The sequence below is a fragment of the Anomaloglossus baeobatrachus genome, chromosome 12 (assembly GCF_048569485.1).
Source record: "Anomaloglossus baeobatrachus isolate aAnoBae1 chromosome 12, aAnoBae1.hap1, whole genome shotgun sequence".
Taxonomy (NCBI): Eukaryota; Metazoa; Chordata; class Amphibia; order Anura; family Aromobatidae; genus Anomaloglossus; species Anomaloglossus baeobatrachus.
Window position 1 is genome coordinate 96,367,331 of NC_134364.1, and position 17,618 is coordinate 96,384,948.

Genomic DNA, 17,618 nt, shown 5'->3' on the forward strand with positions numbered 1-17,618 from the left:
CATAGAATGTCTGGGCTCCTTCCAGGTTAGTGGGCGTGACCAGCTTCATGACAAATTAAGTCAAAACCTGGAAGGAGCCCGTACATTCTAGCATCTACCTTCATCTATTGGATGGGAGCGCAGTGTACAATGCGTGCTAGCTCCGCCCACAGATTAACTTAGACTGCACGCAGCAGTGAAAGCTGTGTGCAGGTGTGGATTTAAGAGCCTGCATCCAAGAAAGTGCGGCTGCTGGCATGAGCACTGCGGTCCCCTGAACTCTGCCCGGGGGCCGCAGCATACATCACCGTCCTTGCTGACAGGTGCTGATGCCAGCACTGGCTGCCATGGAGACAGAGTGCTGCATCAGTCGGCCCAACAGCTCCCCCCTCTGACACTTCACCCGGGGCACATGCCCCGCCAGCACCCCCTCAGATACGCTTCTGTTTTAGGGTATGTTTTGACAAATGTACAGAAAATCAAGTCTGTACCATTGTGTAATTTAGCTCTACGAAGGACATCCCCAGTCCTGGCAAGTGCCTCATCAATCCACACAAAATGCAGCCTAAAGTTTCAGCCTTGGCCTTGATGCTAAGTAGCTACTTCCTTATAACAGTCACTGTGATTTCTACAAAAAACCTAATGTGCTATGTGCTCCTCGCCTGGCGCAATGGTGTAGGCATCTATCAAGACCAAGTTTGCCATGTTAATACAAGATTTTATCTCAGGGCCTTGCCAAGAGGGAGAAAAATATTCTCAAAATCGATTTTTGGGCCAGGTGAGGAATATGACATTCATACATGTCAGTCAGCCACTTTTCATTTGCACATCCCCTGCCCTGCAGCAAGAAGAATTACCCAGATCTGGTCACCAAATGGTAGGTGACAGAATCCAATTAAGACTAAGGAAAAAGCTATAACCAGAGCAAAAACTCCTGCTGACAAAGTCATTCAGCAAAGGAAGATGTCAGGCAAATTAAAGATCCAGGACAAGCTTCAAAACGTATTCTGTAGTCAGTATGGCTCTGGGGAAACAGTTACACTATCTGGGAATGCTTTTCTCCCATAAATAGGGCAGGCATATTTCTGGCTTCCTGATGGAGAGACGCACGTCACACATTTTCCTTAAATTGTGAGATGTGCGCATCAGTCCATAATTAATAATGTGTCGAGGGAAGCCAATAGTCACCTTGTGTTTCCTATCCACGGATAGATTAAAATCATAACTAGAAATACGATGGTCATATCGTCCATGTGGGATACTCTGAGGCGAAGATATGGGGAAAACTTTCAAATCATAAACTTTCTGGAAACTGAAGGCACAGCCCATGTTCAGCCCAGTCTTAGGTCACAAAGATGCAGTACATGGGAGGTATGTAGGGTCATAAAAGTGAGATCAGATGTTTTGAGTGTACCTTTTTTCTAAAAAGTTACATCGTGTCACGTGTAGGAAAAGTCCCAAGGAAACCAGTGGCTCCAGAGCACCTCCCCTGTGTTGAGCCAGCATCAGGCCTAATCATGAGGAACAAGGTAACTGATCCATCAGTGTATCTGTTTGCAACCATAATTTATCTGTAACTGTAGTTCTGACTATCTATAAATCTCATCTTGTATATAGTGTATTATCTACTGTGCCCTTAAGGCGATTAAATATATAATTTCATCTTGAGTTGTTTCTTTTATCTCGATCCCCAAATCCCATGTCCATTTAATATTACAATCTACCTGATTTCTGGCCAGATCTAACCCAGTTAATGGACCAGGCCTATATCTAAATGAGGAACTGGTGGCATACTACTGTACTGGACTGGCAGAAGCCGGTTTCACTGGGACTAGTGTAAAGCTTCTGGCAGCCTGTCGAGGTTATGACAGAGCTGGGTGCTAGGCCAGAGTCTGCACGGCCTGCTTTATCTCGCACTTAGTGCCCAAGTGGACAGGAGGGGTAAGTGTTACATTACACCAAGCAGACCTTATGTACCCCTTGGGGTGCAGAACGTCGCATGTTGGCAGAAGTAATAAAGTCATATCACGTGGCTCCGACGTATTATAGACATCAGGGAGGGGCTGCAAGGTGCAGTTTCATCACAAATTGACAGGTCGACGAACAAGCGGTGGGCTAGCTGCATGACCCCTCCCCTGGCTGGTTAGTGACAGGTCACAAGTCATTTTGAAAAGCCACCTGTTCAGAGCTTATAATGAAGAAAAATTTCTAATTTCCATCAGAATTTAATCCCATTGAGATTTAGTCTAAGAATCGTTCCCCTTCATGACCTTGACTGAATAATGTCAACTTAATTTACTAAAATAATTGAAGTGCAATGTTCTGTAGATGTGAAAGCCAACTCACTTGGACCAGGAACAAAGAAGACGATGGGCTCAGTCCATGATCCGTTACCAGCCAAAGATGTGGCTCGTATGCGAGCAGAATAGTTCCCGTGTTGCACCACAGTAAGATGGACACCTTGGTATTTTTGGAATCTCTGGCGGGAGACGCAAACCACCGTCGAGGGTCCTTCCTGCAGGAGACATGTGGATATTAAAACATGAAGATATTTCTCACAAACTAAATTTGAGTTGAAGCAGATTTTTTGATGTTTTTGTTTCGGTTGCTACTCTTCGAGTTCACAATCTTAAACCGGGTGTGACATTTTGGAAAGTCTTAGATTTCCATAGAGAAAACTGAGGTGACTTTTGAAGATATGGAAACAACCGGTCCGGATATGATCGTAGACTCTTACCTCATGTTCCCGCTTGTACTTTATCTCATATTTTAAGATTAAACCATTTGGATTCTCTGGTTCTTCCCACTTCATGAGGATAGCATTCTGTCCGGTGGACATCCAGGTAATGTTACCAGCTATGTTATCAGCGTGTGCTATTAAAAACAAAAATGTTTAAATCTGTGTGTTCGTATCAGACACCACCCATGACTTCGGATTTGACTCATAAATAATATTTTATTTAGTGGAAGAACTTACTGTTTGGCATAGTTCTGGCAAATACAAAGGTTGCTGCACTACATCCAACAATATCAGCAGCATGGTTACAAGCATGGATGTCAATCCTGTACTCGGTGAAGTGTCTGAGGTTGGATATAACCATTCTGTCCCGGTAGATCTTGTCCTTGTAGGTAAAAGGCTTGGACTCCACAGCAGTGTTGTTAATGGTGTGACTTGGATTCCCCTCCACTATGGTTATATTCCCTTGAACTTCTGTTATTCCAGACACATCCCTTTTTTTAATTCGAGATCTGATAAAGAAAAATCCAGAAGTAAAAAGCAAGAACATTCCATCAGGGGTCATGGGGGGTTAATTATAATATGTAACCCAACATTTCAGACATCAAAGCAAAAAAAAAAAAAAAAAGATAAAAAAGCTGCACGAGGATGAAGAAACTTGGGCACAAAGCACAATCCTGCAAATCAAAAGGTGTGACCACAACTGGAACCTCAAGTCTCACATTTCTGGGTTTGGTCATAGGTAATCTACTGGCTGCACTGCATTCCCTTCCACCAAATTACCTATAATGCAGACAAATCTTTTCTTTTTCCCGCAAACTTAAAAGAAAAAAAAAAATAAATAAATAAAATCGTTGTCTAGTCGCGAAGCTGAAATTCGAGAAAAAAAAAAACACAAAAAAAAACAAAAAAACACAACAACAAGCTCCCTCTACCAATTCACTCATCTGCCAGCTTTCTTATCTGTCCAGTGTATAAGGTTTCAAGTCAGGAACACCAGTCATTTATTGGCTTTTCTTTATATTTTGGAAAACCCGGGATTGATGATTTTCCTTACCCAAGTGTCACATAATAAAAGTGAACATGAATGCAGTCTGTCTTCAACATGTGAAGGGCTTGCAACAAACCCTTTGCCCATCTGAAGGCCACAACAAGAGTTGGGGTTATGTGGCTTTCCCTCACCAAAAAGGGATAGAGAGTAGCCATCTTGTTCCCAGTTTTGAATCAAACGTCAACTGAGGGTCACGGTCATAGCCTGCCTTGTCCGGCCAGTTGTCACTAGATTATCAGAGTTAAAATTATATTTCCATTAACCCTTAACCCCCTCAATAGTATGGCTGCAGGCAAGTATTTTTTTTTATCCTAGTAGAGGCTGTCAGCTGATGTATGGAGACTTAAAAGGTCAAGATAGTAATCAAGTAGAGGACCAAGCCACGGCAAGCCACCAAGTTGAAAGCAGAATTGCAGGGCAGAAGCGTTGCTGCCAGATCCATGAGGATAACCATTTCAGAAGTGGCCAGAAAAATCACAAGTCGAACAAGGAGGGGTGGACTTGTTATTTCCAGATATCAAACTATCAATGCTCTTTATGGATACCATTCCAATGGCTTTTATTTTTCCTTTAAGTCAGTGGACTTAGGTGATGTTAGAGAATTTCTTAACAGGATCATGATCCCAAAACAGAGATGGACCATCGCAGAGACTCGTCCACTTGAGCTGAACTTGCCACGACTGAAGGAGTTATCGTTGAGTAGGCGATCTAGCTCACCTCTGATTATTCCTGTTGATTAAAGTCACTTTCCATGGAGGCCTACAAATAAATAAAGCCATATTATTACAAGCGGCCCATACCTTATCTCACGATGTTCAGAAGATCTGAGGCTCACCAAGAGAGATCGAAAAATATACACAAACACATTTCCATCTCATTCATGGGACCAATTAAATGGCAGAATACGAGGTGTCCTAGTTCATGCCAAATTCAAGATTTTGACAAGTCTGCATGCAGCTTCCTTGGGAAGTTCTGCCCGTTTGTCAAAAAGTTGCTAGAAGTTCGCCAAATTTTTACATCCATGTCAAGCAGTTTCAAGAACCGGCATCTGTGTTTTTGGACCAGGCATGCATTCAGGTCTTTAAAGTTTGGGTTATTTTAGGAGATAGAACATGACAATTTGCCTCTACTACATCTTTCTTGAGAAGATAGACCCACTAAAATGGCTGACAGTATACTAAAAGACCCCCCAGACACAACATAAGGTTTTCCAGAATTATGTTTTGACCGAACGGTGTCCATTATTTCTCAAAACATCGACCACTGAATGCATTAATGGCCCAAAAAATAAGAATCCAACAAGTCCCATGTGGTCAGAGTTTGTTTTTTACCCCCTAAGACAAACAAACAATCCAACAGTCCAACCAATAACTCAAATTTTCACCAGGCCATTTTTTATCCCAGAGACAATCATCTGACCAATAAACAATATATCTGTGAAGCCATTTTTGTCTTTATATTTTGAGACTATTTTGAGGGCACCAAAAAGCAAAGACCAACTTTTCGGGAGGGAGGGGGGGGTGTAAACATTTTTTTTGGGGGGGGGGTTTGTTTGCGCTAAAGCAAAGTTAACTCAATTCCGTGACGCGAGAATATAAAATGTAGCTCTTACTTTGGAATGAAGATAGTGTGCCTCAAAAAGTTTTCAAACTTCTTCTGAAAGGACTCCTCATGGACATCCAGCAGCTGGCCACCATTTTTTTGACACGGGCAGCACTTGTCTTCAGAGTCTAGGCTGTCATCCTCGTCATTATCAAATCTAGTATCAGCACTGCTGGTGGGAAGCTTCAGGCCTGGAGAAAAACAATTGGTTTTAGAAAGGAAGTTAATTCTTCTCAACTATGAAAATTTAAGTATTTGTCCAGGGTGTTTGTTTTTCAGGAATCATGTAATTTCTCTATGACAGAGCTGGCATGGTGCTTGACATGAGCTTGGCACAGAGGGACAGACAGTCTGTTGGAACAAGTAAGACAATATACACCTTCTACCTCTCGACAATGTCATACTTTCTTCTTCATGGTAATTGACGGCCATGTATCTAATCAGGTTTGTTGTTGGTGTGGATCATATTTTGGAAACAAGCAAGGTTCTCCGTTCCAATAGCTACAGAAGAAGAACTTCATAACGGGCTGGGTTGATTTATTTTTTTATGGTTGTTTTATGAAACCACAATCCTGGAAGTCACCGAGGGTAGACAAAACAAACATTCGGCAAAACTCGCATGCAACCACAGTAGTACAGACACATACAGGATGGCTGTGCCCAAAAAGTGGCTTCATAAACATTTCTACGTCAGTGTCTTTCCTCAGGTATTATAACTAATTTCAAAGCAGTGCTCGATGATGGAAATATGTGGCACACAATGGGGCCAGACTAGTTCCCATGATTGTGCCCTTTACCTAAATTTTTTACTCCTAAACAAAACCTCCAACACAACCTAACCCCATTGTGTTCTGAGATGTACAGCAGAAAATTTAAAACAAAAACAAAAAAAAAAGTGTATGACAGGCTAAGGCGATATTTATAGATTAGTGAATTGATAAAATGCAAAATAATACAGAGTCGAAATTTAGGATCCGGAAAATTTCAAAAATTTGCAATTTGATTTGCATGAAGTGTCAAAAAATGCCCTCCATCATTTTATAGAAGCATCAGGGTCAGACTTGAGGGAGACTTGAGGCTTCCCAATAATGAATTTCCGCTATCACATCACATGATATAGCAAATCAAAATCAGGAAAGACTAAATCAGAGCCTGTATAAAAGCCAATGGAGGGAATGCAGCAGCCATTTCAGGGTCAATCTGGTTAGTGAGGACATCTTAAAATACTGAACATTACACAGTGTGAGACAGCTTAACAGGGAAGAACGGTTACCATACATTTACTCATTACTATATATGTTAACGTCACTTTGACATTACCATGACTGTTTTAACTCAAGAGTTTGAGAGGGGTTGTAAAGCGTTCTAGGAGACCTCAGAGTGCTACATACATCTTTTTAAAGGCCATTGGAGGCTTTGCTTAAAAAAAAAAAAAAAAAAAGTCAAATTATTAAGAAAAAATTGTCAAAGAAGGCAAATTGTAAAGAGCTACTCATATATAGATCTATTGTAAATATATAATCCTAAATCAAGGCATTCGGAGCCAAAACAAAGTTTGAGATCTTTCTTTAGTTAGGTCACATACCAACCTTTTGTACAGTAATCGTTGCTATACAGCTCCTGATTTTCTACCATCTGCTGCCAAAGCACCAGGTAGTAACTGATGTTCCCATTGCGCTGGGTAGGAGGCTTCCATCGAACAATTAAATGTGATGAAGAGTTGGACATGATCATCACGTCTTGAGGAACAGTGGGCGCTGCAGACAAGTGAAAAACATGGAAGAAGTTGAAGAATTGCAGCCTATCCCAAAAGGTTTTTGTAAAAAAACATGGAGGCGTGGTAGTCATGACCAATTCCGTGCGTTGTATTACACCCCATTTGGTACTTGTACAAGCAGTTAATGCTGGAAAGGATGCGACTTGAGTACCTGAATAGAATGGAAGGGATTGGGGAGCTCAATCATTTTTCTGGAAATCTCCGGAAAAATGCTTGAGTTCTCCATTGACTTCTATTATAATCAAGTACCCAAGTGGCACCCATCCAAGTGTCCAGCTGCTCGATACGAGTACCGATCACACAAGCATGGTAGTGTTCTCCCATCACTACAATTTAGCTGTGCCAAAAAATAAAATATTGTTATTCTGAAACTTTCACACTGGTTACTAAGTCTTGTAGTTTCAGGAAGGGTTTTCAGTAGTTTTATCATCAGAGGCAGGACTTCAATGACTGATCATACAAGATCCACTAATCACAATAGGCAATGTCACAGCTCCCCCTGCTCCACAATCACTTTTGCACACACTCATTAGGCCACTTCACTACAAAAAAATAGAGGTGGAGTCTGTTCATTGCTTCTAATGTACAAGTGCATTTTCATCAAACAGGCTTCTAACATAACCCCAATTGCTATAAATTTTTCTTTAAAAAAAGGTTTGTGATACTTAAATTATAAAAACTGCCAAAAAATAAAAAGAATAAATCTAAAACTTAAATCGTTTCAGGTAACCAATTCCCTTACAGGATATATAGAAAATTGCTCTCTTCGAGAAGGAGGAAGAAAATCCATCTCATAATTGTCATAACAGACTGTCCTTCAGAAGGAGAAAAAAAAAAAAAAAAAAGGCCTCTGTAAACAGGTATTTTTAAGGCCCTTCGTTAGTAGAGTTGGCAAGATAACATTACTTATCCTGCATCCACGGACTGGGTCTCCTGAACTAAAATTTGTAAGCCTTGGACACACAGATGTGTAAATTTGGCCTTAGACCAAGCTCTGGATTTAATTAAAGAGACCCAGCTGATGTATGGAGACGCAAATCAGTCAACCAGTACTCTGCTGTATGCTGATGAGAGGCAAGAAGCTCGAAACAGCCATCAACAAGATAGGCTTCTCTTCCTTGTGGAGGTATCCGGTTTGGCCGATATTTCCCACCAGTAGGAAGAAAACTAAATTTGCACATTTTCCCCATGGAACTTTACCTCCAAGTCGCAAAAAATCTTTTTGGTTTGATTAGGTCTAATTAAGGCTTTATACAAGAGCAGTTGTCTGAAGCTCATGGCACCCATGGTAGAGTGACATCAACCCCTAAAAAAAAAAAAATTCTTACTGTGGATCAACTTCACAAAACTTTGCTACCTGCTGGTTTAGTCCGAATGTAAACCACGTCACTCTGCGCACCAAAGCTCTCGCCTTCCTCCGCTGTAGTCAGAGTGATGGCCCGGACATATATCGCATATTGCGTCCATGGTTTAAGGTTTAGTAAAGTGATACTCGGTTCTTGTTCAGTGTTCAAAGGCAGCTCTACATCAATAACATTCCAGTTGTTGGCCCCGCAGGCGTCTTGTCCAAGGTACTCCGATATATTCTGGAAAGCTCTGAAGAGTGGACAAGGTGGATGATTTTAGAAGACATTATGAAATATAATCACCAAAATAATCAGTGCCTATGAAACTTATTGAATGCTTGTCTGCTGGTTGACTTTGAGGATCACTAAAAGAGCATCTGCCAGTAGGATCAACCCTACTAAACCATCTATATGGTAATGTAGGTCATAGGAAGCTGAATAAAATGATACCTTGATATCTGCACTCCGATGTCTTATTCTGGAATACTCCACATTTTTCTAAGTATGTAAATCAGTTATTAAGATCTATGAGAGGGACAGCGATCTCTGATTATCTGCCACAAGAGTTTGTCTTAAAATGAAAGAGGGCATTACCAGTGTGAGAAATGTCTTACAATGGTAGTACTAGATTATCAGGGAGTTCTATGTCCCACAAATAAATCTTAACCGCTCATTAAGATATTAAAAAAAAATGTGAAGTCCTCAGGAATAAACTATCAGATTGCAGATATCAAGGTATCATTTTATTCAACTCTTTACGGGTTGAACTAGATGGACTTAGGGGTACTTTGCACACTACGACATCGCAGGTGCGATGTCGGTGGGGTCAAATTGAAAATGACGCACTTCCGGCATCGCATGTGACATCGTAGTGTGTAAAAGGCTCGATGATACGATTAACGAGCGCAAAAGCGTCGTAATTGTATCATCGGTGCAGCGTCAGCGTAATCCATGATTACGCTGACGCGACAGTCCGATGTTGTTCCTCGCTCCTGCAGCAGCACACATCGCTGTGTGAAGCCGCAGGAGCGAGGAACATCTCCTACCGGCGTCACTGCGGCTTCCGTAGGATATGCGGAAGAAAGGAGGTGGGCGGGATGTTTACATCCCGCTCATCTCCGCTCCTATTGGCCGCCTGCCGTGTGACGTTGCAGTGACGCCGCACGACCCGCCCCCTTAATAAGGAGGCGGGTCGCTGGCCAGAGTGACGGTCGCAGGACAGGTGAGTCCATGTGAAGCTGCTGTAGCGATAATGTTCGCTACGGCAGCTATCACAAGGATATCGCAGTTGCGACGGGGACTATCACGCTCGGCATCGCAGCATCGGCTTGCGATGTCGTAGTGTGCAAAGTGCCCCTTATAGTCTCCCTTCAACCTTAAAAACTATAAAACTATGAAACTCTATGACCTACATGTGGATGTAGATGGCTTAGGAGGGTTGATCCTACTGACATATTGCCTTTAAATGATCCTCAAAGTCAACCAGCAAACAGACATCCAGTAACACATACCTCTGCATAGGAGCCATCTGTATGGGAAACCTTGGAGGTTTCGAAAAGTTTTGGTGGTGCCATGTGTCTTCCAGAAGATCTGGAGGACTACCCTTTTTATGGCGTTCCATCAGAAGACTAAGCATCCCAGCAACACGTACAGGAAACCTACTAGAAGGTTTTTATGATGCCAGCAGTTTTTCAAGAGTTTGGGAAGTCTATTCCCTGGTAGACTTCCACACATTTTGAGAATTATTAAGAATTCTATTTTATATGCCATCTTCCTTATACATTTCCACTTACGATTCTTTAAAGTGGACAACAAAGCTGAGGATATCTGTGTTGTCTGGCTTGTATCTCTGCCACTTCAAGAAGATACGGTCTGATTCGGTCATATTGGCTACAAATCTTAGCGTTTCAGTCTTGCCTGTGATGAAAATACAGTTTTTATTGAAGTGAATACAACCACAGAGGGGATATTTTGGAGTAAATGACGATCGATCAGACAAAGGTGAATCATGAAAAGACATCAATGATATCACCGTAATGTGACCATAAAAGGATCATGCAAAATCTTATTGACAGAAATGGTGTCTAAGATGGATTTTCTACATAAAAGAAGAAAAAAAAAAAATAATATCTCACATGAAGCCCGATCTCCATTAGTTCGAGGGTTGATGTCGGCCTTGTTTTGTCTCCCCTGCGTCCCGGTTAGGTCCTCCGTGTGATAGATTTCTGACAAGCAAAGTTTGGGGTTGAAAGCAAAGTATAATTTTCCAATGGGAATAGAGAGGCTATCATGGTTTTGATCCCATAGTTGTTGTAAGTTCTGATTGTCTAAGACGTACAATGTATAATTCCTGGAAGAGAGCACAAAGAACAGACTTAAAGAGATTGAACCAAAGACATAGTCTGATGTTCCACCTAAAATTAATTTCATGTTTCTGTGGGATAAATAACGGGTAATAACTGGGTAACCTGACTCAAATCAGACCATCCAACATGTCAAAAATAAAAAAACAAAAACATATTAACTATTTTGACAATATTGGTCTAGCCAAGCAACCTCTATATAGGTTTCAACATGGACTTTCTAATCATTCTCTTACCCATCCACCATGGCATCTCCTCTGATCAACTTCAGGTTTTTGAAAAAGGACAAAGACACAAGAGCGAAGGAATGTTTGATTTTAAGAAAGCCAGTGATGGTCTCGATAAGACCCAAACTTCTCTGGAGCTCTATAGCCAGGTTATCTAGATAAAAGAGTTAACAGGAACATTAAGACCCAACCAACTCAGCCAACTAAGTCATGATGACAACCATAGAGAATATTAGGCCACTTCTACACCCCCAAAGTCAAGGTCATCAGTCTTCCGAAGACTGGGATTGTAACAGATTAAACACTATATATCTAGACTGAAAGCATCAGATACGCACTTCCCCGGCGAATGTTGAAGATGAGGTTTCCTTCGATGAACGTGCACCCAGTAAGCTCTTTTGCAGTCTGGATGGAATCGATGGCTTTGGTTCCAACCTTGCAGACCTTTGGACAATGGCCTTCACACTTGTGGCAGACAATACTGTGATAGAAGAAATTGTGGATAAAATGTGGAAAACATTTGGGTTCACTGAAATTAACGGCTGTTCTTTTACCATTTTATGGGCAACATCTAAATGGATCTGTTTCTCTAAATTGAGGCCACTTTTGTCATTGGGCTGTAATTGATATTGCAGCTCAGTCTTAATGACTTGGATTGACTTAAGCTGTACTACCAGTCGCAGATCATGAAAAAAGGGCAATTTCTAAAAAAAGATTTAAAATAAATAGTCTAGTATTTGTTAAAGTCCTTAAGTAACCTCAAAAATTTTACCCAAAAACTCAACTCCATGATTGTAAATTTGGAAATATTGGAGCTGTGGAGAAGGCCATGATGCTCTAACTAGGAAGGGGCATTGTAGTGAGCCCCAAAGTTAGGTTAGTAGTGTTTTTCATTACCTCTCATTTAAACAAACATACCTGCTCTCATTCCTGGTGTACCCAGATGGACACTCGGACAGACAACGGTTCTCATAGATGACAAACTTGGAAGACTCTCTTGGGTTCTCGGAGACTTTGACCAGGCTGGCGCAGTACTCTGCGGTGAGACATCTCCAGCCCTCATACTCATAGGTGTTAGGTGGGCAGGATGGCAAACACTTGTCATCAAAGAAGAAATTACGACATGCCACACAGGCCCCACGATCTCTAGGAGAACTGCAGCCGCCCAGGCACTCGGGGTGACAGCAATCTCCGCTGCTTGTACAAGGCCTGTCTATGCCACAGTTACACACTGAGAACAGAAAGAGAGGATGATTAACAAGGGGGCAGATCACAATCATCAACATGTACAAAAAGGATCAGTAGTGTGGACAAGGCCTTAAAGTAATTGTCCACTATTGGATGACTCCTGTCTGTCTAAATTACCCATAAATTAATTAAAAAAAAAAAAACAAAAAAAAAAAAACACAACTCACATTCTTGCCACCCAAACTAGTGCCATCTCTCTCGGCACTCACATGGCATTTTATGTCACAAGATGTCTGCAGCGTATCAGTGGCTGATGCTGGGCTGCAGAGTTGTTAGTCAAAACCCTGTCTGATGTAGCTGTGAAGGCTGTAGTCCATGAGTAACAGAGAGAAGAGCATGTAATCTTATTTTATATGGGCATTATAGCATTTTATAAAAAGGGTTTTCCTGTATTTGAGAACCCCTTTAAACGTGGCAGGGGGTCAGTGTTTTAAAGGGGGCCTGTCACTCCCCATAAACATGTTATAAAACTGCCTGGTGTAAATTACTGCTGTTCTCCTGAATCCAGCATAGTTTATCTTTTCCTCCTGTGCCTCTCCATTCCCGAGATATGGCCCTTTATTTCCAGTATGTAAATCCAGTCTTTTAGCCACATGGGCATGGCACTTAGGAACACTCCCATAGAGAAAAGTTGAAGACCATGCCCACTTGACTAAAAAGACTAGATTTATATGCTTGGAAGAAAAGGGCCATATCTTGGTAACGGAGAGGAGCAAAAACAAAAGAAAAACAATGCCAGATTCAGGAGAACAGTGGCCTTTAGAGGAGTAAAATAAAATATTTATGGAAAGTGATCAGCTCACAGAAGAAGGTATCAGGGTCTGATGCATATTGTCATAATTTGATATCAAAAGGATAGGGGCATCATTTATGGTCAATTTTCCCGCTCACCACCAGTCCATGTATGCAGGTCTTTAAGTCAATTTCTTTAAGGAGCCACTTAATTCAGGCCTATTAGACAAACAGGAGACACCAGAGGAGGCAAAATACTAAAGGAGACCTTCCACCAGATTAAAGATGACTATTTTTTGCTCTTGATTTATTCCCACTACTTCCCTGAGTATTCAGTTTTTTGTTATTTTAAAATCCGCCGTATGGTTGCAGAGATACGGGCATTTAAATAGCATTATTTTTTTAAGGTCTTTTTCAGGAGGGCGTGGCCCAGAGGATCCTCTAGGGCGTGTCTTTAGGCTGTTCTGCAAACCCCCTTATTGCCCATATCTCTGGAACCGTATGGCAGATTTAAAAATAACAAAAAGCGGCATTATCGGGGAAACAGGATGAATAAATGAAGAGTAAAAACTGGCCACTTCTGACTAAGTGACAGGTCCCTTTAAATGGCAGTCGCCAGAACAAACCTCATTTATTTAATCTTGAAAGAATTATATTTCGGTGTTTAAACATTGACTCAGGATGATCAAATGAAAACGTGCTGCACAGCCAGACAGGAGGAAATAAGCACATTCCTCGGTTTCCTTGATGGAGCTTGCACTCTGGGGAGAGATTCACACGGAAGACCGGGCACAGGTGGCAGCGGCTCCCAATTCTGACCCCAGGCACTTGCTGTCCTTACTGCTGTTTATAATCCAAACATGCAATAAAATAGTCTCTTTGTACAGGATTATGGCTGCCAAAAAAGCTTGTTGCATTTGTATCCAAAAACGAAGGACAATTGCACAAGATCTTGTTGTGGTTTTAAACTTTGCTGGGTACACACAATCCTGAAAATACTGCAATACCGTGCCAATGCGAGGCCACGCCACACGTCTGGATACCTTTGCTCCACTTTTTTTTTTTTTGAGTAAGAAAGTGGCACACACCTTATTAATATAAATGCTTTCCACTGTACAGGCCCTTTAGGATTCTAACCGATGCTTTTTTTCTCCACTAATGGAGTAACTTCTCATCCCCTGAACATCATTCATTCTAAAATAGGGTTAAAATTTAAATGTTGGTCAAGAGGGACTTCCAGCTCACTGAGTGATCACATTACAGCTGCCTATTAAAGTCTATGGAGAAAGAAGGAACAAGAAAGGTAAAGAGGCAAACAGATAGTATGGCTTCTAGTAGAGTGGCTTTTTTGCTGCAGAGATGGATTCACAGATCTGCTGTTTAGTAATAATATGTAATGTCCATCATGCTACTGCTTGCTAGTGTTTTATCTTCACCCAGAGCTGGATTCACATACATACTGCTCAGTAATGCTGGCTAATGTCCTCAATGCTACAATCTAGATTGTATCTTCATCCAGAGCTGGATTCACAGCTATACTGCTTAGTAATGCTGTATAATGTTCTTAATGTTACTACTTTCCAGTATTGTATCTTCAGTCACCCAGAGCTGGATTCACAGTTACACTCTCCAGTCCTGCTGTAAAATGTCCTCCATGCTGCTGAACATGTGCTACATAGACATATGGAAACCGGAATCCCATATGCCTGTGTATGGGAGACATCGTAGCAGCAAATCTCCACCCACTAGCTCAGAGACAAAAAAAAAAACTGGTGAAAAATGTAGAATACAAATATTATTATGGCCAGAAATAGTGTTAATCCTCATGTACAAACAACTGCTTATTCTGGAAAAATCAGCCGGGTTTGGTCTGCATTAATGTTCTCTGAAATCGGTGACCATCGAGTGTATGGTGGTGGTGAAAGATGGCGGTTTCTGGCTTTCCTTCTGATGGCAGATGTCAGGGAAGAGAAGGACTAAGAATGTTTTTATATGTAGATAAACACTATTTGAGACAGCCTGGCCTTGAGACACACGTCTTAATAACCTTTTTACATATAAGGCTTGTCAGTCTATCAATCAGTCCTGAAGACTACCCTAGTCTTGTCCCAATTCGGGAGTCCACACAGATCCGACAAATCCCTGCAATCTAGGACCATCCCAAGAAAATAAGGAAAGCTCCGGACTAGACCTATTCCTCAGCGCATACGTACAGTGCAGGGTGACCTTCTATGGCTGCTGGGATTAAACTTTAATTCACCTTATTGCTAGGCTGAGTATTGAAGGTCAGCCATAGGAGGAATGCTCCCAGCCACTAATATTACGTGCCTAACCTTAAAAATCCAAAGCACTTCCCAGCCGTAGGGAGGGAAAAATTTTCCCGAAGACATTTTGAGCGACCTGCACGTCTCGTCTGGGAATTCACAGGTGACAATTCTAAAATGAAATGTTAACCAGCAGCACAGAGTATTTCAGGAAAGGAGAGGACTTAGGAGAAGGTCAGAACAGGAACGCTATATGCAAAGGGAGCATCATGATTCGAGGAATAGTTGTCCCATGGAGTTTTTGCTCAAAACTCACCGAGTGTTATCAGATGCTGTTCAGACTACAAATTCTTACACCCCACACTATGGTTTCTCCCGTTTGAGTAACACAGGCAGGCTTAAATGTACACCAGCTGTTTGCACATTGTCAGGTTAGCAAGAGTTAACATCTGATCACATGTTGCTGAAAACCTATCACATGTACTCTCCCCACCTTTTTAAGATGGTGGAATCTGTCTTCCCACGCCGACTATAGTTTATTGCTGTGTTGATCTGGGTGCTGTTGTGTCCCAGTCCTGCTGGTGATTATATTATGTGGTGCATGGAGTTATTGTGGAATTCTCTCATCGTCTTGCCTCCCTGCTCTTATTTTCCTCTTATACCTTTTCGTGAGCAAGCTGTGAGATAGACAAACAGGGGACACCAAAACTCTCTGTGCTGGTGTTATCACACCCCTGACTCGGCACTCCTATGGTATAGGGGAAGGTATAAAAAATAAGGTCTGGTTAGGAAGGTGGCTCAGACATCTTCACCTTCAGGGGTAACAGATAAGAGATAGCTAGGGCACCCCCTAGTCTGAGGGCCAGTCTAGGAGCCCCGGTCCCCCACTCTCCCAGATCATCATGACAGTAGTATGAAGCTGAAAATCAAAGAATTAGGGGGTACTCAGCAGCACAGAGTGTTTCAGGAGACATTTGAATTCAAACCCCCATCAGAATTTAGAATTTGGAAAAAGGGTTCCTCATAGTATATCATTAGTTTCAGGAGGGATTGCCCTGGTATAGCCCATCATTCATGCTCTGTCCTCATAATACCCAGTATCCGCTTCTACAGAAAACTTGGCACCATTTGTCCGTGTTTGGTATGTAAATGTAAATCCAGACTGGGACGTGCCAGGGTAGCGTGCCAACCTGTCTGTTCCATCGGGCACAACACAGCAACATGTGTCTTTCTTTCTTGGCTCTTATGTTGTTTGATAAACGGAAAGATCTGATTGGTTACCATTACAAAAATTGCAGCTGCACCACTATTTGCCACCATGCTTTAAACTACAGCTTTTAAATATGGTAGTCAAGGTGCTTGTTCTTAGCAACCAGATACCAATCTAGTTTTAAAAGGGGCTGGATAAGGTAAAAAAAATAAATAAATAAAATAAAAAATGGCCGCTTTCTTTAAAAAAGCAGAACCACATTGTCTGTAAATAACCCATGGGGAAGCTGGGCCCCGTTGTCAAAAACGGAACCAAAAAATAAATAAATCACAGCTTCATTTGTCCAACAAAAGCAGGATTGTGTTTCCATAGCAACCAGTACAATTTCCAGATATTAAACTGCCCTGGAAAAATGAAAGCTAAGCTATGATTGGTTGTCATTAGCATCCAAGACACAGTTTAGGCCTCATTTACTACAACTGTGTAACATGTAAGTGTGGTTGCTATGGGCAACAAAGCCAATTTTACTGTTAGCTGACTGTTGTAATTAAGGCCTAAACTGTTAGTCTCGGTTGCTAATAGCAACCAATCAGAACTCAGCTTTTATTTTTATAGAGCAATTCAGAAAATGTAAGCTGAGCTCTTATTGGATGCCATGTCAATTTGAAGCTTATAGTAAAATAGTACCACATTTAACCTGTGGACAGAGGTGGCGCCATTTATACAAGCAGCCATGTTTTTGTTACTTTCATGGCAGCTTGTGTGCAGGGAAGAACGTCAGCCATTGCTTACTGTAAACACAGGAGACTACCCGCAGCACGTGTACGGGAGCATTACCTGCGCCCACAGGGCAAAACCCAGCTCAAGTTACACCAGTGTTCACTGATGCCCTCCCCACAGATATGAAGGCGCTCATTAACCCTTTTCCTACAAGTTTAACTCGAACAAAAGTTCTCTCTCTGGAGAGTGTTGACCTGATCCAAATTGTATCTAATCAGATGTGATACTGTCTGCTCAGACAGTATCTAAACTTCGCAAGCGTGAGCTTATATGCTCAGCCAGTGTATGTTATCCACTCATTT

General features: G+C 41.7%; 1 protein-coding gene across 1 annotated transcript in view; it reads right to left on the bottom strand.

Moving 5' to 3' along the window:
- INSRR (insulin receptor related receptor) overlaps window positions 1–17,618 on the bottom strand; it is a 49,875-nt gene that overhangs the window by 20,320 nt on the left and 11,937 nt on the right. Inside the window, exons 6-17 of the mRNA XM_075329742.1 lie at window positions 12,001–12,313; window positions 11,421–11,563; window positions 11,092–11,236; window positions 10,628–10,842; window positions 10,286–10,409; window positions 8,504–8,742; window positions 6,959–7,126; window positions 5,380–5,560; window positions 4,485–4,526; window positions 2,957–3,228; window positions 2,717–2,853; window positions 2,326–2,494 (exon numbers count right to left, since the gene is read on the bottom strand). Of these exons, the coding sequence (XP_075185857.1) occupies window positions 2,326–2,494; window positions 2,717–2,853; window positions 2,957–3,228; window positions 4,485–4,526; window positions 5,380–5,560; window positions 6,959–7,126; window positions 8,504–8,742; window positions 10,286–10,409; window positions 10,628–10,842; window positions 11,092–11,236; window positions 11,421–11,563; window positions 12,001–12,313 (2,148 nt within the window). The remainder of the gene's footprint in view (window positions 1–2,325; window positions 2,495–2,716; window positions 2,854–2,956; window positions 3,229–4,484; window positions 4,527–5,379; window positions 5,561–6,958; window positions 7,127–8,503; window positions 8,743–10,285; window positions 10,410–10,627; window positions 10,843–11,091; window positions 11,237–11,420; window positions 11,564–12,000; window positions 12,314–17,618) is intronic.